This window comes from Rhamphochromis sp. 'chilingali', assembly GCF_963969265.1.
Source record: "Rhamphochromis sp. 'chilingali' genome assembly, chromosome: 21".
In the NCBI taxonomy this organism is placed as follows: domain Eukaryota; kingdom Metazoa; phylum Chordata; class Actinopteri; order Cichliformes; family Cichlidae; genus Rhamphochromis; species Rhamphochromis sp. 'chilingali'.
In genome coordinates this window covers 5,893,946-5,916,488 of record NC_137949.1, presented here as the reverse complement: position 1 = coordinate 5,916,488, position 22,543 = coordinate 5,893,946, and the positions used below count along the sequence as shown (strand labels likewise).

Below are 22,543 nucleotides of genomic sequence, written 5' to 3'. Positions count from 1 at the left end.
AGCGACAGTGCTCCGTGTCTATGCTGTGTGCCAGACAAATGTCAGAGATGTTATTGAATGTATGTGCCAGCAAGCTCTCCAAGGAGAAGCCCGTCTCATTCCCATAGTTGGAGTGTTTCTTCTGGAGTTGGTTTGACTTCATCTAATGTTGGTTGATTGGTTTGTCACGCTCGTCCAGGCTCTCCCTGACAATCAGTTGAAGCTTTGATAGTCAACAACAAAAATGTATGACTGTCAGAGGTCGGACTGCGGATCATGTTCCATGAAACACATCGTGTAATTTGTTATCTGCCGACCTTAACGTCATATACATATCAGTGTTTTCCGCGGGTTAACCCTCTGTTTGTGGCACAAACACACAAGCATGCATTCCTAACTGAGCTACTAAATAATACTTTTATTTTTTACGTTCTTTGCAATTATTTCAATTGGCTCTATTTTGAATGAGTCTCATTGCAGTCCAAAGCTACTGTCTCAGACTGCAGGTGGTGAATGCACCCCTGAAGTCCTTGTTGTTATGCAACCTCGACGACCTTGGCAAAAGGTCACATGAGCCAGTTCTCCAACTTTTTGCAGTTTCTAGTTAGAATGGCCCTCAGCTCACAGTGGAGCTCCAGAGGAGAACAGAGACTGCTGTTGCTAGCTGCAGTCCAATCAGTGTGACCACAGGATGAGATCTTCTCCGAAGAAGCGGCTGAACGATGTGGAAAAATGGTACAAAAGCAAACTCAAAAGAGCTGACGCTAGAGATTGCCTCTCCCAACTTTCCTCTTATTTAAGTTCAAAGTCTGATTACAAAATGTTTTTAAAATGGTCAGAGTGGGCACCCAAATGTTAAGTAATGTCTGTGTAAAACACTGCAGGTTCCAGAGCACTGAAGACGTTCCAAGGAGGTTATCTGGATACGTTTCTGGATATTAAAATATTTTTATTAACAAATAAAGTATTACAGAAAAATGCCCTTTTCTCTGTCTGACCTCAAACAACTCGAATCACAAAGTCAATGTACTTTCTATCTTGCTTCACTGCTTAAAAAGACTGTTAAGCTGAAAGGAGGATTAATTTACTTCTCATCTCCAAGTCAAACCGTGCTGCTGGAATTCACTCTGCTCTGTTAAAATCCTGTTTTTATGGAACCTAATCATTCAGCGTTTTAGTTCCATGTCTTTAGCCTCCTTGGGTATCTTAAAAAAAAAAACTAACTCCAGCTTGCCTGATTAAATTAAAGATGTTAAAAAAAAATCCTCATTGTTACATCTACAAAACCACAGCAAGATAGCAGAGTTGAGTTGAGTTCTGCTGTCGCTCTCAGGTCTCAGTCACTCAGGCTAAAAGCATCAGCAATAACAGAGCAGAATGTAAATGTGTGTCTGAGGCTCAGAGGCCCCCCACATACCTCCCCAGGATCTCCAGCAACTCAGCCACCCCGTTGAAGTGCTCCGTCTCATAAACAAAACTGCAGACAGACAGTGAGGGAGGCAGACCGAGGAGGAGATGAGAGAAGGCACACGATGAAAAGACACAAGCACTAAAACTCTCAAAGAATGGCAAAAAACAGGTAATTTGTAAATTAACACAAATAATGACAAAACACACACACACACACACACACACACACACACACACACACACACACACACACACACAAAGAGGAGATCCAGGTTTGAACCAACAGCCACAGATATTTCTAACATCCTTCTCATCCTTTGGCTGTACAAATAATCAGAACAGAAGCAGAAGAGTCTCCGTAAACTCTCAGTGTAAGCTTGTTTGCAATAACTGGCTCTTTTGGGTAAGCGCATACTTTATTCATTTACACATTCAGCAGACACACAGTGCCATGATCACTTATTCTGGGGTGGGTTTCTCCACGTTTGAGTCCCATATTCTCTTTATTGTGGCCTTTACAAACTTCTGAGGAACACTGACACAAATGTAATTATATTAAAGGAAAAACCGTCATCGGCTTTCAACAGTGTCATTGTGCCTGGGTACTGACTCTATAGATGGCAGGGATAAACTTCGTTCTTCTGAAACATATTTTGTAATTTGGAGTTTGGATGATTGTGAGAAAGAACAGAAAAAGAGTGAAAAAGAAGGTGTAGAAGAATAAAGTGAAGAGGAACATCAAAGGGAAGGTGAAGGGAAGGTGAGGTGAGGAGGAAGAAAAACAAGATGAAAAAAGGTGATGAAAGTGAAGAATGAGGTGAAAAACAAGGAAGAAGGTCAAGAATTATTATAAGACGAAAAAGGGGAAGGAGATGATGATGAAGAGGACATAAACTTCCACGTGATGTCACCAACAGGAGAAATCAGGTTGGGACGCTAATCAGAGTTGTCATTTTTCACATGCATCACACAGCAGGAGACAGTCCACTTTAGCTGCGTTTCCACTAATAGAAATGTTTGGTTTATGGAGGAAATGTGACCCACTCATATGACTTCACTGAACAATTAGCTGCTCTATTCTTGCATACGATCCAATCAGAAGTTTGGTGCAGGGTGCAGGACTCAGCCTGCTTAACAACATTTGTGCTTTCTGGCATTTGTTGGATGATGTCTACGAAAACTCGGGGCTGCTGTGCATGTGTGCAAAGGGCGTAGGACATTGGTCCATATTTCCCACAGGTGTTCAGCTGACAAGACCATAGCTTACAGCTCACATCATTTTCACTTGAACAGCACCGTCATCCAGGAGAACAGGGTACACATCATAAGATGAAGGAGATCGCTCAGAACAAGTCTGTATTGATTTTCAGTGACCTTTCCCTATAAGGTGAGAAGTGGAGCAAAGCTCTGCCAGCAAATATTCTCTACTGAATAAGAGAGCCATCTGATCCCCTCACGGCAGACATCAAGAATTCAGCTCTTTGCTTTTATTTGTGAGCCTTGTCTATTCGAATTTTTAGCTCCACTCTGTTGACTGGCAACTTTCTACCGTGGCTTCCTTCTTATCGTGAAAAAAATTCCACTCACATACAAACACAAGCTTTTTCCAGCCCAGGCATCTGAAGAATTCATGTTTACTCACCGTAGAAAAATATTATTGATCTGTTTTCGTATAAAAGCCCTCAGCCCCAGGAATTTGCCGTAGATTCTATGCAAGACTGTCTTCAGATAGTCTCTCTCCCGAGGGTCCTCGCTGTCAAACAACTCCAAGAGCTGGACACAAGGTGAGGGGGGAGAAAAGTCAATTTTAGGGAGTAAGGCAGAAAAAAGCAACGTGCCTTAAAAGCAAAGAAAGATACGAAAACGCTAAACTGACAGTAAAGAAGATGATGAAGTAGAAAAGCAGAATTCTGAAGGTGACTCAACAACTCACCTGTAGGACAAACTTCTGGTCTATGTACTTTTTGGCAATGCTGGGCTGGAATTCCTGACTCTCCAAGAACCGAATGAAGAACTCGTATACCAACTGGTGATAGAAACACGGTTGATAAAGAATTCATGTTAACCTCCGACGCAAACAAAACTTTGTTTCACATGATAACAGGTGGAAAAGAATAGAAAAGTCCAAAGGCTCATCGCTTCTTCTCAGATATTAGTGCATTGAATTAAGCCCATAAATACTCAAACAGAACTGGATTAAAGGGAGAAACGGCTCAAAAGTCACAAAAAGCAGAGTAATCTGGGATGAGCAAGGTAGAGAAAAAAAAGTCCATTTAAGTTAAATGGAGTTTAAATGTATATTCTGGGAAATATCATCATCCATTTTTCCATATAAGAATGAAATAACCACTCTCACAACCATCATAAGACTAGAAGCATGGGGGCACTGCTAGCCTGCTTCTGTTTGAGATTCAGCAACAGGCCTGCAAACACCTCTAAAGCTCACTAATTAGCGTGCTACAGCTCTTTCATGTATTATGTATTCAAACACAACAGTACAATTTGGTCTTGCTCTTGTAGGCAGCCACATACACCCTTCTCCACACGTGGACTTTCCAGGGCACACCTCCACCCCTCTACCTGCTGCCAACTTTCACTTCAAATCACATCATTATCTGCAAAGCTACGGTCCACAAAGACTTTCTGCAGGCCTGCTGCCTTATTGCCATCCTCACCTGATCCTAGCCAGTTCCTTCCATTTTATGATTTCCTATCTCAGGATAGTCCAACCTTCTCTACTTCCAGCTTTTCAGCACACTCTCTTCACTTCTCCATCACCTTAACTTGTGGTACAACCTTCCCAGCTTAGCGCCTCCTCGTGTTGCCACATTTCTTATTAAACACTGCATTGTTTGCTCATCCCTATATTCCCTCCTTTTAGATTCCTAAATTTTCTCCTTACATCTCAAGACTCCTTGACACCCTTCCTCCAACTAGATCAAACACCTGTATCATAATGACTGCCTCCTTTGGTTGGCCATCTTTCCCATAACTCTCCAGTACTACTTTGCTCTTAACTTCCTCCTGAACTCTACCCACCACTGCTCTTGCTTCAGCCTGTTCTAAGGAGCTTTACCTGGCAACTCACTGATAACTGCACAGAAATGTGGGTATATAGACAAACTTAGCAGACGTTAGTAAAGAAATTACACCAAAGTACCCCTAAAGGGTTGTCATTACACACACACACACACACACACACACACACACACACACACACACTTACTTTACCTGTAAGTGTGGCCAGGAGGCCTCAAGTGTGGGCTCATCCTCTTCAGGGTCAAACTCGTTACTGTCACTGGGCGGAAGGGTCCGGAATATGTTGTGAGACACCTGGAACAAGAAAGCGGGAACTTCATTCCAGTGACTGGAAATTGGGGTTCTGACCCAACATATAGATGATAACTGCTATTTACATGAGGGATGCTTCAATGCAGGGAACTGTTCCCTCTTGTCTAAAGTCTAAATCTTATGTACACATAAACATTTTAACTGAAACTAGGTGTCAGTTTAAACAACTTTCCAAAACCACATTTCAATTCATGCCTTAATATTTGAGCCTCTGCTTCAGTACTTCAGTTTTTCTTCGAACACTTTCTTCGAGTGGATTGACAGGGTTAAAATTTAACAAAACATTTTTTGGGGAATTATTACACACAACCATGGACCTCCTTGTCAACTATTCTGATGCATTTCTCCATTGAACAATCTTCAAACACTGCATCTTTAACCAGACCAGCATGCTTTAAATCTGGCAAGAAGTCAGAAGTCTCACAATCCTCACTGCAGCATCTACATATGTCTACACTTCAGCTTTAGAGTACTTAATTATGTGTTCATAGTCTACTAGATAACAAAAACTACCATGAAGCAGTACATTTAGCCACATACAAAGCAAACCTAACAGAGTTTAGTGTAAACCACATCAGTCCAGATGTGTGTGGCAGGTGATACATTAGATTCACTAAGAATAATACAATGAATTACAATGCTGTCCACATTAGGGCTGGGCCATATTATACCGTTCACGGTAATACCGGTATAATGTTAGGCAACGATAGGAAAATGAAATATCGCGATAGAATGGGAGTAAAACGCGCATGCGCAGTGCCTTTGTTTTCATACGCACATGGCCGATTGTTGAGTGAAACAGATGAACCAGAATTGGTTTGTACAAATGGTGCAACTTCCGTGATGTGGAACTGGTTTGGTGTTTGTCCGTCAGATACACGACAAAGCACATTTTTTTGCAGAACATGCAAGCGGCCGTCGTTATTGTCGGACTAAGATGCTCTTAAATCTGGGAGTAATCTGGGTCCTAAACTCCGTATCATTCTGGTCAAACGAACACTGCAGCATCACTGAGAGTTAAAAACTGTCTAAATTCTTTCATCTTTAATAAAACGATCAGCATTGCTGCTTTACGAGGTGTAACTATAAAGTTTAACTTCCAGGCATCCATGAAAACAAAATTTATTACATTTAACGGAGTTAGAAGTTAGCAGGAAGCTAGCGGAAGTTAGCTCGCTAGTTTCGCTAGTTACCTAAACATGATATTGCATGTTCTGACTGAGAGATTACTGAAAAAAATCAAACGTACAGCAGGATGCTGTAAACGGACCAAACAACTGAGATAATCCATCCACAATACGAGGTTAGTCATTAATATACTGCAACAACATGGGAATAGAGCAGCTGCCAGAGAATTCAACATTAATGAATCAATGGTACAGAAGTGGAGGAAGCAAGAAGAATGAGTTTAATAAAGTTTGATTTATCTGACTGCTTTGTTTCGCTTAATGCCTTATAATCCCGTGCACCTTATGGTCCGAAAAATACGTACTGCACACTGCAGTTTAATGTTGCAAAGCACCTCTTTTTAACTTCAGTGGATATTATACATGGTTATGCTCAGGATATGTCAGCCCATTTCTACTGGAAATGCCTTTTGGTTAAACTTTCAGCAAGGAATTTGCATTTGCACTGTTACATTTTTATAAAGCTTTAATGTACATAAAACCAGCTTCTTGTTTAAGTGAAAATAAATGGAAGGTTGTCTTTTTGCGCTAGTAATGTTGTGGAGTTGTATTTTGTCTCGCATCAATTATATCGTCAGTTATATCGTTATCGCAAATTTTCAAATATATATCGTGATAAATATTTTTGGCCATATCGCCCTGCTCTAGTCCACATGTATGTCTCTTCTTAATGAGACCGACTTTGTTAACTCTTATCAAAGAGTTGTCATCAGGCAGAAACCTCTGAAAATAATATTGTGCTGTGTCAGTTTTTCTAAATGTCCATTAGACCAGTATGTTTTCTGTCTCAGCACAGGACTGCTTCTTTTACAGTACCTGTATGTACTGCAGCAGACCTTCAGTTATGACTGTCCTCAACGGCCTGAAGATATACTCTGTGGAAGGCTCCAAGTAATTAAACATAATAACAACTTGGTGCACTAGGTTAAAAAAAAAAAATTAGCTTTGAGTACTTCAGGGCCTCTGTTCATTGTGGGGTCTGTGTTCATTAGCTGAACATACGTAGCTGCCAACATGCACACCAGCTCCTGTTCTGCTCTTATTTTCCTCCTGTGCATCTGCTCATCTCCTATGTGTCTGTACACAGAGCACTCAAAAATCACTGCTATGCCCCTGCTGAGCTAGGAAAAGAGGGAAGCAACATTTCAACCACACAGGATTAGTTATTTATTCTTTAGTAGTAGACTTTACATACTAAACCCAAAAAATGGACGTCCCGTGGGGCTGGATAGGGTCTGTGGCTGCTGCCAAATCAAAGAACAGAACTAAAAGTGAACTAACATAGCTCATAAATTTGACTGACCTACAAGAGAGAAAACGAAAAACAACTACAACTACTCCTTCCCTGAGAAAAGAACACAGCAACACCCACTCGCCTGCTCTAGTGAGTCTAATTAAAGAATCAGACTGAAGCTGAATCAGTTTCCTCCCACTGAATAATGACAAGTAACAAATTTAAACAGAACATTTTCACTATGTCCACTCACACCTTTACACCATCAGTGCTGAGGGCTGCAGGGGGCCGACATTTTCCAGCCGTGAGACAAAACATGACTGCACAAAAAGACGACTGGGAAAAGTGAAATCTAATTATTACAAAGAAGCTTTTCTTTAAGAAGTAAGCTTTGACCCAAAGGAGGCACACTATGCAAACATGTCTGTCAGTACTCATTTTCAGCACCATTGGCTTTACACACCAACACTACCTACAAGGGCCACACAGCACTGCCCCATCAATGACTCGAAATTTCAAGGTGCATGCTACCTTAATGTTTCACGTGTGTCAAAAGACAGTAAAATTCTTTAGATATGGGGATGACACGCTAAGACAGGAAACATCTCCAGACCCCACTGACAAAAACAGACATTTTTACCTCATTAAATGTAATAAAATTTACAGTTTTTAGTACCTGCTCCAAAGAGGTTACAATTTTGGTAGCAGTCTGTGAAAAACGATAGATTGTAAAGTTTTGAATGAATGGCGAACAGTCCATTAAAATTTAGATTCCATCCACAAGGTGCTCAAGGTCAGCTTAATGATTTATTGGTCAAAAATTGACAAAAGGGCTTTGTGCAGACAAACCAACACCCATCACTGCAAACTTTCCTCCATCTTTGAGATGAAGATGGTGTAAAGTTGTGAGTGGACATGGCGAAAACAAAAAAACTGAACTTCAGTGTTCTGTACAGACAGAGTGCAAATCTACTGTTTACGCAGAATGGGCAGATTCATTCTTTCTTACCATTTTCACAACCTCGGGGTAGGCCTGTTCTGTCAGGTAGCCCCGGCTTACGGTCACGTAGTCCACCAGCTCGTTGAGCGTGGAGCGCTTGTACTCCTTCATCTTGAGGTCTGACAGCGTGTCCATGAAGTCAAAGACAGTACAGCACTGCTGCAGCTTCTTCAGGAACAGCTCTGGCTGCTCCGCCGCCGGCACGTCTAGACAGGCAAAAGCAAACACAGGGGAAAGAGAAAGATGATGACAAAGGTTAGATAAATTGGTAAAGACACATATCTGGAGCGAGCAGATGCTTCTGACTCCCGCAGCTACCAGAAAGCTGTAATAGCAAACACCACATGGTCAAAGACGGGCAGAGTAAAAACAGGGATTTGAGCAGACCTGGTGGGACAGAGGCCTGACACACAAATAACCACATTAATATTTATTGATTTCTTTTTTCATTACCATTTTATGAGAAAAGCAATTAATGGTCATGGTCTGGATTCTACCCTTTGAAGCTAAAAACCTGCTTTCTCCATGAATTTACAAACTAAACAATTAGCACAGCAAGTTGTTGGTAATGAAAACCATTTTTAGCCACATTGAGATCAAGTTATACTTTTTTTACTTCTTAGTCAATTGTCTACAGGCAGATTGGGTTAAAGACACATCCAATACCATGTAGTAGTTAAACTGTTACTGATCTGCCCTCATCTCGTGCTGATTTTGTCGCTTCCTGAATCACCTGTTTTAATATTTGGAGCGAAAGCAGAGCATCTCTGTTTGGTGTAAACACAAGATGAAGTAGGTGGGTAGTTACAGCCACAAAGAAGAAAATGTGTGACTTTGCCTAGAAGAAGAAATCGAAGTTTCCGAGCTCTCCAATAGATGTTCACGGAGGACTGTTCAAAAGAAACGAAGGATGCTACCAGTGCATGCCTCAGTTGTAAAAGTGTGCTTCTTGCTCTGCAACAGCTTTTAACTTATTCATCTTCCCTGCAGACCCCTGTCTGCACAGGCAGGATGAGTGTGACAGCCTCATTATCCAGCAGCGAGTGTTTCTGATGGGAGAGGCAACGCTGTCACGAATTGTGTGGATGTGCAGGCAGAAGAAGGCGGCAGGTGTCTTTATTCTGATCCCACTGTGACAGACACGACAAGAAGGTCGCACAGAGTTCAGACCTGTGGGGGAGATGAGCAACAATCTTCCCAGATCGCCACAACTCAAGACCCAGTGCTCTCATCCCGGCAGGACTGGGCCATTATTATGTAAGAGATAAGCTGCTGCTCTGAAGACAGCACACTGCTACTACTGTGCATGTGTGCGCTCCACAATTACACTTCAAAGCGCTTGGCTGCATTTTGAATTCTATTGCTACTGACGATGAGTCACAATATACATGTAAATGAGCGAGAAAGTTAGGGAGTACCGGTGAAATGACTTTTTCACCTCACCATAACATGCAGGTTTTGTGATAATGAGTAGGTGATTCCTTATTTTACCTCTGAAATACTTCATTTTTCACCATTTTCAATTTTACAAACCAAATAATAGACTGAAAGAAGGAAATATGCCTATTTTATAGAAAGAAATGCAAAAGTTTTTTTGCATATTTGTTGATTTTACTGAGCTCTCTCACTTGAGCAGGCTCTTTCCAGTAGTAGAAATAGTGAAAAGCACTGATAAGCGACATACAGATACACAAACTGTTACATCAAGTCTAGTTTTAACTACAAATCATTATGAAAACAAAGAGAAATTCAATGCGATGCCTTCCTTTAACGTGCTTCCTGTCAGTCTGTGGCAGCTCCAGTTTAGCCTAAACTAAGATGACTTTAGTCAACAAAATCCAAATCCAATTCAGCTTTGTAAAAACTCTGACAAGAGGGGAACTAATAAAAGTTCAAGGACACATGATGTGTGAAGCGTCTATACATCGGTGTTGCTGTTATGAAGAAGCAATCACTGTGAGGCTGAATAGTGCATAAACTGTTTGTATGGCAGAGAAGCAGAATCATATTAACGTATGACCAGAATACTTCAACTGTGCTGTAAGCATCCTGTGTAGCAAACCTCAGCATCCTGTTAGAAATAAAAAGGGTTTAAAATGTCTTCTACTTTACTTCCTTTAAATAATATTAACTTGGGAAATTAGAAAATGATCTGCGGCTGAAGAAACATAATTAAACTTCTGTATAAATGGATGATTTGGTTCATTCTTCCTTTTTTGTCAGCTCATTACAATGAATGGCTAAAATCCTCTTCCTGAAGCTCTGACCGTTTAAAGAGAAAGTGCAGTTTCCTGTCCTGGGGAAAAAAAGTCCTCTGCAGATCTCCTTGAGCGCATTTAAAGTGATTATGCTGAATGTGTTTTGATCCAAATGCCACTAGTTACTCACGACCTGCTGGCCTCCTGCTTTAGCTCAGCTCATTGAGGATGCATCCAACCGGGCCAGTCACAATCAAACCCAAACCCTGGCTGACTGGCAGCAGTCCTAATCCCTGCTCCACTAACTTCCACAATAAACGTTCATTTATCAGAGAGAATGCACAGCAAGCTGATTTTAGCTGAATTTTTCACGTTTGGTTGAGGCGTTACAACACACGCAAAAATATTCTTATCCTGCCAAGTTTACTCAGCGCTCCAAATAGCCCACAAATTGTGCTGCAGTCTTATTGTACACATAAGAGGGATTCACTCTTTTCTGCTCAAATTAAACAATCTGCTTGATAAAGAACATCAGAAATTAAGACAACTAGAAGATTCATTTGCACTACTTTATTGCGTTGCTGACCCCAGGGATGACCTGGTTTTGTGGTGTTTCAGCATCCATTTCTGTTCACTGCTTTAGCTTAATGGCCTGCAACACAACCCTTATTTGCTCACTCTTATCACTCATCAGTGTTGGATTCAGCAGTAGCAGACGGCAAACCCAAATAAACCAGCACACACAGTAACACAGTAAACAACTTTCCTGACCTATGGTCTCTCTAGGTGAAGAACGAAAGATTTTTTGGGCCAAAAATATTGGTGTGTCCTCCGTGTTCTATCCCTGTATGTTCCTCTCCACATCTAAACCTGTTCCTTTAGATGAGAAGAAAAAAGGGCAGGTAAAGATTGTCCTACGTCATGTCTGTGTGTATGTAGTCTTCTCTTTGAACACATAACTGCAAAACAGGAGAGTAATATGGCATCAAAGTGGTCCCTCTTCTTCCACGTCATGTGTTGCATGTGAAACACCCTTCATGTGCATGCCTATGCATCGTGAAATATGAACTGTGGGCTGGAAAAAAGTGCATGCATCTTTATCAAGAAGGTTTCATCTGTCACATTGTTGTGTAATATGCATATGGGTGACAAGGCTGTATACAGAGGACAATGTTCAAGAAAGTGCTATACAGTGTATAGTGAGTGCAGAGGGCAGTGTGCAATACAAGAATAAATATGCTGTCCTCTGAAGATGCACCTTGATATCTAGCACGATCTAGCCAGATGTTAGTAACAGTGCTGTAAGACGGTAGCGTCTGAGAAACCTGGAGGCCAAGTCAACACTTCAGAATTGTTGTGCTCCTCAATCCATTGCTGAACCATTTGTGCTTTGTGGCAGAATGCATTATCCTGCTAAAAGAGGTTTTCCATGAAACGGTGTACATGGTCTGCAACAACACTTAGGGAGGTTGTATGTGTCAAAGTAACATCCACATGTAAGGTAGGACCCAGGGTTTCCCAGCAGAACACCTCTGCCGGCTTGCCTTCTTCCCATAATCCATCCTGACTCCAAGTGTTCCCCAGGTAAGCAACACATAGTCACCTGACCAGCCATGTGCTGTAGAAGAAATTCTGATTCATCAGACCAGGCCAGTTCTCACATGCCCATCAGTGCTTTTTATAATTTCTGCTGCCATCACCTTTTATGGTGGTGGACAGGCATCTGCATGGGCACCCTGACTGCTCTGCACCTATGCAGCCTCATACACCACTGTGATGCACTTTGTGTTCTCACGCCTTTCTATCAGACCTTTTTGGCTCCCCACATGCATCAATGAGCTTTGGTTGCCCATGACCCTGTTGCTGGTTCACCACTGTACCTTCCTTGGACCACTTTTGACAGATACTGACCGCTGCAGAACGGGAACACCCCAGAAGAGCTGCTATTTTGGAGATGCTCTGACCGAGTCGCTTAGCCATCGTAATTAGGCCCTTGTCAAATTCGCTCAAATCCTTACACTTACCCATTTTTCCTGCTTCTAACACATCAACTTTGAGGACTGAATGTTCACTCGGTCCGTAATATATCCCACCCACTAACAGGTGCCATGATGAAGCGATAACCATTGTTATTCACTTCGCCTGTCAGTGCTCATAATGTTATACGTGATGGGTGTATATCTGAGGTTCATCACCCCAGTGGCATCAGAAGAGAGCTCTTTCTTAGCCTCTGTATTTTATGTTTGGCTGTGTATGCGCCTGCAAGCTGTAACAATATACATTATTATGTAGTCCAATTTGTTGCACATCGCAGCAAAAAAACAAAAACAAAAAAAAATGTTCTTGCTTGCTTTGTGTGTACTCCTGCACTCTTTGGTGTGTATGTGTGAGTCCTTCCTCTCAGTACAGCAGTGTACAGTATGCTGTACATCATTACTGTAATTACCCACTTCACAATTCGGGGTCGGATTGTGTTGGAGAGCCCGGGGCCTCGGAATCCTGCAACTCTGCTTCTGTTGAAGCATGTGAACAGCCTTAAAGGAAGCTATTAATAGACAGATAATCACAAAGGACAGAGTAATCCCTCCACACAGACAAAGCGAGGGGGCATAGCTAAACGGCTTGGAGCTGGCTGAGAGACTACCAGGGTGAATGAGGGGAGAGAAGCAGAGAGAGCTAGAGACACACTGTGCATAAAAATGTGTGCAACTGTACTTAAAAGTATGTGAGAGAATAAGCGCGCGCGTGTGTGTGGCCTAGGATAACCCAGAAACCACCCTGATATTGCGCGCACACATATAATCTCAGTTAGGCCCAGAAATCAGCACAAAGAGCAGCCTGTGGTGCAGCCGTATATGAAACCTCTGAAAGGGGTCCCAGAGAAGGTTATTCTCTGTGTGTATGTACATCAGAGTGGATATCAACAAGTAATCTTCTGTAAAAACAGCCTAAATGATGGAGGGGGAAAAAGAAAAGAAGAAGAAGAAGCAGCAGCAACAAACCAACCATATTCCATCAGCATTTTCTAGTAAGATAAAACTTCAAATCTTCACAAAGAGTTGAAGGTGAGGTCTACTAAATACTTGTTCGGTCAAACTAACAGTCCAAAATCAGAGTTTATGTTTAGCACTGATGATCAAATTAAATAACTGTACAATGTGGAGCTCCCTGAATGCAAAATAACTATGATGTTTATGGTTCCACATTTTTCATGCCATGCTCCCCTCTCCTGTCTGCCTCCTCACAGCCTATTATCTGTAATTTAACCACAGCAGCAGCTAACAAATATTGTCATTATCCATTGTAGTCACTGGGTCTTCAAAATGCCAGAAAAGGCTTTTAAAAAGTCCTGTGCGAGTCGGCAGTGCATAAGGTGGCATATTCAAATTCCCTGCACTGTCAAAAGGCCAAAAATATTCAGCTTAGTAAAATAGAAAAAAATTTAAATGTTCATATTTAACAACTGAAACTGGGGGACTTTTGGCTTCCTGGCCTCATTAAAAAGAAACATATCCATCCCTCAAAATTTTCTCTTGTAATTTCCTTTCAGTAATAATCAAATTATTTATTTCTCAGCTACTGTCTGCTTTTTTTTTCCCTGTAAAACATTACGGTGTTAATTTGAATATGGGAATAAAAATGCATTCAGAATATTGTAAAATAATGTCATTCTGAGAGCAGAGTAGTGGGACAAATGCAGGAGAGGGTCCATTCATAGCCATTAAAAGGTTACACTCCACTGCAGACTGCCACGTTGTAGCTAATGCTTCCTATTAAAAATGATCAAAATCATCATGAAGGATAACACCACACATTATCTAGTTAAACATTCAAACATATACCAGCTTCAGTAAGACCCTTCCAAGTTAACCTGTCTCTTTAAAATCACATCTCTGTGTCGATGCAGAGGGCGGAAAGTGATTTTAACGCAAAGCCGCAAAGCAAAAGGACGAAAGGATAGAAAAACAATTACTTGCCCACACACAATCTAATTGTATGATTAACCACAATAGCCCCATTCAAACAGCCAAACCCACTCACCTTCATGGGCTGCATAACCCTACTACCAATGTTGGCAACTGTAAGCATAACTGATGAAGTTGATCTCATTTCAGAGTGTATATAGTTTCATATATACAACTACCCATATCACAAAGGGCTTTTTACTTCTACCATGCCTCTTTATCCCCAAATCCATTTAGCTGGTACAAATGTGCTCTGTTTTTTCTTTAATCCGCCAGCCACTCTGGACAATCGATGAAACTCATGAGCGTTTAGCGGTTGCTGATCCACACTGTCAGTCTCTTTGAGCAACAGCAAGCCATGATTTGTAGGATCGGAATGACAATATGACTGCAGCAGAGGCTAGTAAAACGTAGGCTGCAAAAGAAAATAGTTGGAAGGAATACGCCTGCATGTATTCTGTTTTTTCTTATATATCTAGACTTGCTATGTCTGGTAGCTTCAATACCTTTATGATGCTTAGGTCAAGAACAGCTTGGTTTACATTTGTGGTTAAGACTTGCAAATCGAGAAAACTTTGGGGGCACTTTTAGAAATTAATACTGGCTATCAAATATAAGTCAAAACAGTTGGTGCCCATGGATTAGCTAAACTTATTTCAAGCTTTGTAGGTGGGAAGTACACTGACCAGCATACAGGGACCAGGAAAAAAGAAGAAGAAGAAGGAAACCCTAATGCACAAACACTCACAGCTTCTCTGCAAGTCTAACACAGACGAAGAACGTGATCTATTAGATGCATGCAATACAATGTTAAATACAACATTACATGACCGTCCCTGTTACACCATCTAAAAAGAAGTAATCGTCCATAATGAAATCCTGACAAACATAAATCAATAGAGATTGATATGCTAAGATTTTATTTCTCTAATTCAACCATTTATTCCATCTGAGTGAAAAATCCTCATACTAAGTGCTGCCAAAGCTTCTAACCAACTTCATTATCACTTCATTATTCAGCCTCAGTCTAAATGACAAAATAATAAACTCTCTCAGATTATCAGCAAAGGCAAAAACAAGCACTGCACCTGAAGTCATTTGTGTTGTCAGCTTCTAGATTACTTAAGTAGCCTGAGAGGTGTTTATTAGTTAAATAAACTGTAAGATTTATAGCAGGGTGAACATATTTGCTGCACTCCTTTCTGTTCCCATTTGACTCACAACTTCACGCAGACATCATTAGACAAACAGACCTTCAGCCACAATAAGAATATTAGACAGAGGTTTTGAACACTCCACAATACAGATGTGAACTTCATAATCCAATGTTTCAGGGGTATCAGTCTGGAGTAACACTGTCATATTCAATTGTCCAAATGAATCTTTCTGACTCAAAGAGCAATTTCTTTAGAAACCTCACAGACTTTAACTCTGTGTCCTTGAAAGACCATCAAGCATGATGGTAGACACTAGGTCACAGAACTAGAAAAGCTTCACAACTTCTTGCAAAGCAAACTGCTCTCATATCAACGAAACTATTCTGAGATACTTTATGAGCGCGGCTCTGGCCTGCGGAAACACTGATGCACCACTCTGGCTTCAGCCTCACCCTGATTTTCTCCTCCTCCTCCCTGCCCTCTTAGTTCTGTTCCGTTTCTCAGCTTTGGAAGAGACTCTCATCTGGGCTCCCTGGCAGAGGAAGAGAGAAGTCGGTGCTGCTTAATTAATGGTGGAAAAAAACTTAACTCACAGCACGAGAGAGCAGTTGGATGTCTCGCTGCAGGAAATCCTATAAGTCAGGCTAATTACATAACAGCATGAACCTATTGAATGAAGGGTCAGAATCCAGCAGCTTACATTTGTAATTGTCTATTTAAAAAAAAAGCTTGTAAAATCTGTTGTTTAGTAAGCTTATCATTCAGCCATTTAGCAGAAATTCTGAAACGCATGCTCTAATGAGTTGGCAAAAATAGTGACTCTGCAGTGGAAGCAAGCAGGGCACAAAAAGTGTTTGGTTTTTTTTCTCCATCTACCAAAGCATGGCATGCCTTTCACATTACAACAGCATCTCATCATTAAATTTAGGGTGGTGGGTGAATGAAACAGGGGAATTTTAGCATTTAGCAAAGGTGATTTCAAAAGCAAACAGTCATTTCCTCATTAATAACATGAACGAACCGAGATATTAAGACTAACAAGGGAAAATATAATGTTTGTGCCCACAGCTAATCATGTGAGTGATGACGTCTGTCCTTGGAACAAGTGAAGTTGAGCTGAAGCAGTCAACTGTTTCCGTGTGGCCTGCGGGTGAACTCCGCATGTTGACGGGGTATAAATACAAAGTGGGGCACGGCTACTGGGATAAATATACACAGAAAACTAAGGCTTTAAGACAGCGGCAGGTTTGGAAACAAAGAACAAGACTGAATCAAAGCCTTTGGTGAAGAAATCCTTTGGAACAAGAATAAAAATAAATACAAACAAAAACACAATAAAAATGTGTGGGGAAAATTATCTCACCCCCTCACTCTGATATGAATGAAAATGTAATATCGATTTTAGCACAATTAAATTGTGCTAAAATTAATTGCGCGCCAATAAAATTTGAGGAGACTATTGAAATGCTAAGTGTCTCAATACTATCCTTCACCATCTTTTAGATTATACTATCGTCCGTGCAGTACAGGAGAGACTTTAGTGGAAGTACAAATCTAGGAGGGGAATCATAGAAAAGTATCAGGTGACCAGGCGGCACACTCTTTAAGAAGAGTACACACACACAGACACACACAGTGTAAATGGGAAAGTCCCTCATCTCTAAAAGCAGTCAATGTGTGTGACCGGGTGAACAGGCTTGAGTTACAGCAGGAGAGAGAGAGAGTAAGAGTGAGAGCAAGCACAAGCGGCTGCAGCACATGGGCATAGTACGAAGGTTAATTTGCAGAATTAGTCCTGTGAAAGAGAGAGAGCGCTCTATGTACACACACACTTTGTCTTCTGCCAACGCAAACAACAGTCATAAAGGTATAAACAGTCAGGACTGCAGATAAGGAGTAAAGGCAGACATACCCTCTGATGGAGGGATGCTTTGGGTGTGGCCTTTGCACTTCTTGCTTCTGATTGTGGCTTTCAATTAATGTTATTTACGCTGATAAAAAGGTGTTGATTCTTTATGGAGAGAGATTCGCCTCAAAAGGGTTGCAAGTGTGTGCAATGGGATTCACAAGCATTAGCTAAGATTTACAACTGTGTACAATGGTCTGTGTGTAACTTTGGAGGAGTCACACGTGCATGCTTCAATCCACACACAAATACAAAGCAATCTGACCACGTGTGACTCCACAAAAGTTACACACAAATCATTGCACAGAGCTGTAAGTCGTAGTTTGAGCTTGGGAATCATATCGTTCACATTTGCAACCGTTTTCAGGCAAATTTCTCTCCATAATTTTTCAGCCCCATCCCCTTTTAGCAATTGAGAACAAATAGCCAGTGAGAGAGGAGAAAACAGGGATTAACTATGCCTCATCAGCAGCTCTACAAAAAAATGACAATTTTCACTTTGTCATCTCCAAAAAGAGGGCAACTAAGTGGATAAAGTGCTCAAATACTAAGCTTTTAACATTGTCAAGCCTGTATTGTTTTGCAAAATACTCTCTTTGCAAACAAAAATAGAAGAAACTGCTAGTTTAAGGGGACCTTTTATGTTCATTTTCAGATCTATAATTTTACTCTTGCACTCTGCTAAAGTAGCTTTGATGATTCATGCTGAGCCATGCTGACTTGATAGCATCATGAAGATGCTGCAAATTTGTCAGCTACAAATCCATGACGCAGTTTTCTACAGTTCTAGGGGATGAGGGCACTGTAGTCATAAATGGATGGACATGGTCAGCAACAATACTCAGATAGGCTGTGTCTAAATGATGCTCAAACGGTACTAAGAAGCTCAAACTGTGCCAAGAAAAAATCCACCCACACCATTACAACACCACCAGCAGTCTGCGCTGGGATGGATGGATCCACGCTTTCATGTTGTTTATACCAAATTCTAACCTTACCACCTGACTGCTACCCACTAATAGTAGTGCCAGTTACCCCAAGGCAATGTCAAATCTGGCTTCAAACTTCAGCAAACAAAATATTTATACAACTGTTTAAATTCAAAAAGGAACTGTGTGTTTTCAGTCTCCCCTTTCCCAGCATTCACTGCTGTCAATACAGGGCCCATGAGCCAAAGAGGTTAAACATTACATAAAGGATTAAAGTGAGATGAGATGATAAATGCTCACTGTCATAACATCTGTTCGGTTTTGGTCTTCAAACCAGGATAGACGTGACCCAGCAACATCAGCTGTCAATCCCAACCTCAACAGGAAGCTGATTCACCACCAACTAACAGATGATCACGATGCTGGGCTGAAATGAACGCAACTCAAGTTAAAGGGCCACTGTAACCATGGCAACCAAATCAAACAAAGGCTGAAATGGTTCAAAGTGCTGCTGCTTAAAGCAATTACACTTTCAATGCAGAACTGAAATGTTCCTTAGTTTCACCTGTATAGAATGGCAAATGGGCAGTCTCCTTTTCTTTTTGGACATACCTCCCTGACATTTCACTATACGGACAGCTTCCTGTCAAATGGTACATGTGGTTTAAGGATCAGATAATTCCAGTACTTCTTATCACATTCTGAAGGAAGATGAGGCACCAAAGACATGGAGGGAGGCGATCATTTCAATTATACCACACACAAAAAAATTTAAATATATAGAGACCAATTTAGGTACAGGAAGACCTTGGATAATTGATCAGGTGAATTAGGAAAATATTACAGTAATTAGTAAAGATGGCAAAAGGCCTCTCTCCCTGAGACAGCTGGGATAGCATCCAGGCCCCATTTAGTTTATTAAATGCATCAAAACTTTGTAAAACTTGCCAAATACCAGAATTAAAATTAGCAGGCACCTCAATCAGAATAGAAACCCAGAGAGGGGTTGCCAGCACGGATGCCCACTTAGCCCTACTCCATTTGCTTTGTACACTGAACCCCTAGCACAGTTAATAAGGGATGATGCGAAGCTAAAAGGAACAATGGTCAGAGACCTTGAACAGAAGATTTGTTTATCTTTTTGTTGTTTGTAACCACAACAAAGGTTACCATTCCCAAACTCATGTTTCTGCTGAGAAGATTTAGAACTTACTGAAGCTATAAAGCACATGAATTTCACAACTACACATGCCATTAATGGGAAAGAAAACTCTATATAGACAGCACACTGGGAGCTAAAACCAAAGGTCACAGAATGGTCACAGTGAGAACTGATGGAAGGTTTAAATATTGAAATTAGATTGGTATCAATTCCTAGCGTTCAGTTTCGTCAGATGGAGAACTGCACTTCTTCCAGGAAATTCATATAAAGTTACGGCTCAGGTACTTTAGAAATACAACGTACTTTAATAGTAAGGATGGGAATCAAAGACTTGTTCTTGTAGAGAACTGGTTCTCAGTAGACCAATTCCTTGGAATCGTTAGTCTGCCTGTATATCAATCCCGCTTATCGGTTCGTGCACTCTCGCTGCAATCAGATGATTTCAGTTTGTGTGTCAGTGGAGGAAAACAGTGGATATGGACATTACTTTTATTTTTATTGCATAAAAGGGTGGGAGCTTTATGGTAAAATAAAGCCTGCTCCAGAACAAAGATGCATCGTACTGTTAACACAACTTCAGCTTTTTACAAGCACGTGCACAGACAGCATGCTAAGGCTAAGCTAGCCAAGAAGGCAGAAGGATGTTAAAGCTGAGTTAATGCTGACCCCAGCCCAGCACTGTGATAAAGTGAGCTGCTGCTAACTTCAACAGGTAACAAACTGTTGACTAATCAGGCTGCAGCCTCTATTTCTACCTGTTCATGTGTCTGCAGTAGAATCACGGGGACGATCATTTTGAAGTCTCTTTGTGTTGGTTTTCATCTTTGCTTTGTGTTCATAAACACTAAAAGAAAGATCATATTTGTGTCCTCATTAGGATAGGAATTTGTGTTGGTGTGTGGGGCTGTAGCCTGCAGGTTTATATTGTTAAATAGCAATTATGGTAATGTGTGTTTCAGATCATTTTACCAAGTAACATGAAAGTAACGTAACAAACAGTAGTATAACAAAGTCTTTAACCTGGGTGTAATTAAGTATCGTACTGCATTACTTTTAAGAAATGTGTTCTGTGTAATAATTACTTTTTTGAGTAATGACCCCAGTAATGATCACAACCAAGAGGGGAAATACCTTCAGCATGCACAATGACAATCAATAAGGAAATCAAAAATGAATGGAATCGATAAGTGATATCAATAATGGAACTGGAATTGCGAAATTCTTATCAATTCCCATCCTTATTAAACAGTAAAACCAATAATGAGCAGGAACAAACTTCTTACTAACATTATGAATGGGGGAAAATGAACTAATAAATTGAAATCTAAATGGAAGAATGAGTGTAGGGTTTGTATTTCAGACGATGACTGGCAGAATGTGCGTACAAACAATCTAAACAAGCAACGTGGAAAGTAGGACTCAAAACAATCTGCAGATGTATGGGATTTTTCTAATCAACAAAATAAATGTACATTGCATCAGAATAAAGGGATATAACCACTCAGTGACCATTGCATAATCATACTCAGTAGGTGAGAATAGTAGTCTAAATTTAAATGAGTTGATTGTGATATTCATACCAAAGGGCAGTCCAATTTTCTCCTATAGAGTATTTCTGGAGGGCTTGCTGACTTTAGCTTATTCCCCTTTTTACCCACAATCTAGAGCGTGCAAATAGTTCATACAGCTTTGTTCATATTAGCTGGGTCACCTTTACTAGTTATTCTTAATCTTCTACTTACAGAGGGCATTTCTAACAGCTCACTGAGCTCAGCAGCAAAGATTGCTCTCTTATGGTCCAATGCCAGAATACAGCATGCATGAATGAAAGGTGGGGGCAATGATGTTGAGATCACCAATCAAATGATCAAAATCATTTCTTTTCAACAAAACAAAACCAAAAACAGAACTACAATCAGACATTATGTGATCTAATACATTCTGATGTTTCCTTGTTTGCAAAGGATTTACATGATTTGGATTTACATATCTTCCCGAAATAAAGTTGTACATACAGTACAGGTAGCAGGGTAGGACTGGTGTAATGGAAAAACCTGAACATAAATATATATTCATGACCCAGATACAAACTCCCTGTGCCCCTATCTCTGTGTTCTCAGGTCTCATATAAGAGTTCCTGCAAGGCGCCAGGACGCTGTCAATCATTAACACATGCACTTGTCCTGGGTAAACTTTGCTCCCAACTGCTGCAGCCAACAACACAACAGATGGCAGGGCCATGGAGGCCCTAGTCACTTTCACTCAATCACTCTGATAGCACTGTGTCACAGGTACAAAATGCCTGAAATATATTTCATTGTAAAACAAATGCAACTTCTACAACAGATATAAGAAAAGGATAAATGGAACAGCAGTGCAGCCTACCCCTCTGAGGTTAGGTTTGCAGACCCTGCAGAGTTCAACTTGTATACATGACATATAGCTATCACAGTGTGCATAAAGGTTTCTATCCCTGCTCATCCCTGCTAATAATGCTTGTGGATAATGAATTTCATTTTGAAATAGCAGCTAAATATGCATAACAATGTTTTAAACTACCTCTGAATGAATAGTACCTAAAGTGGTAGGTAGGTTATGGGCTGTTCAATGCAGTTAGCATCAAGCATCAAGCCATGGTCAATTCATTAATATAAAATGAAAGTGTTACCTAAATAAATAATCCAAAAAAATAAATGTATCTATCATTTAGAAGGCAATTAATCCATCTCAAGACATCAGTATTCAGTGTAGCAGCAGTATTTCACATAACTGAAAGGTCAACTATTTGGACCGGCTGACAGCTGATGTGTCATATCAAAGTTTCCTTGAGTAAGACTCTGTTTTGAGAGCATCAAGTCAAAGCCTGAAAACTAAAATCTGCTCTCTGAGGCAGCAGCAGAAGCAGCAGCAGCAGCAGGGACGATCACCTGGGATGGTTCAGACAAAGACGCTCTTCACGAGTCTAGGTTAGAGGGCCAGGATGCTTGTAGATCTCACATAGCGGGAATTCCAACAGCTGTTAACACCAACACAGCACAAGACAGGAGGTACCCATCCCTCACCTT

At 40.8% G+C, this 22,543-nt stretch overlaps 1 protein-coding gene across 2 annotated transcripts in view; it reads right to left on the bottom strand.

Moving 5' to 3' along the window:
- Positions 1-22,543, bottom strand: part of ppp2r5eb (protein phosphatase 2, regulatory subunit B', epsilon isoform b) — a 52,710-nt gene that overhangs the window by 4,895 nt on the left and 25,272 nt on the right. For both annotated transcript variants that reach the window (XM_080871820.1, XM_080871821.1), the window contains exons 3-7: positions 8,171-8,367; positions 4,621-4,722; positions 3,323-3,415; positions 3,032-3,162; positions 1,397-1,456 (exon numbers count right to left, since the gene is read on the bottom strand). In XM_080871820.1, coding sequence (XP_080727946.1) covers positions 1,397-1,456; positions 3,032-3,162; positions 3,323-3,415; positions 4,621-4,722; positions 8,171-8,367 — 583 coding nt within the window. The remainder of the gene's footprint in view (positions 1-1,396; positions 1,457-3,031; positions 3,163-3,322; positions 3,416-4,620; positions 4,723-8,170; positions 8,368-22,543) is intronic.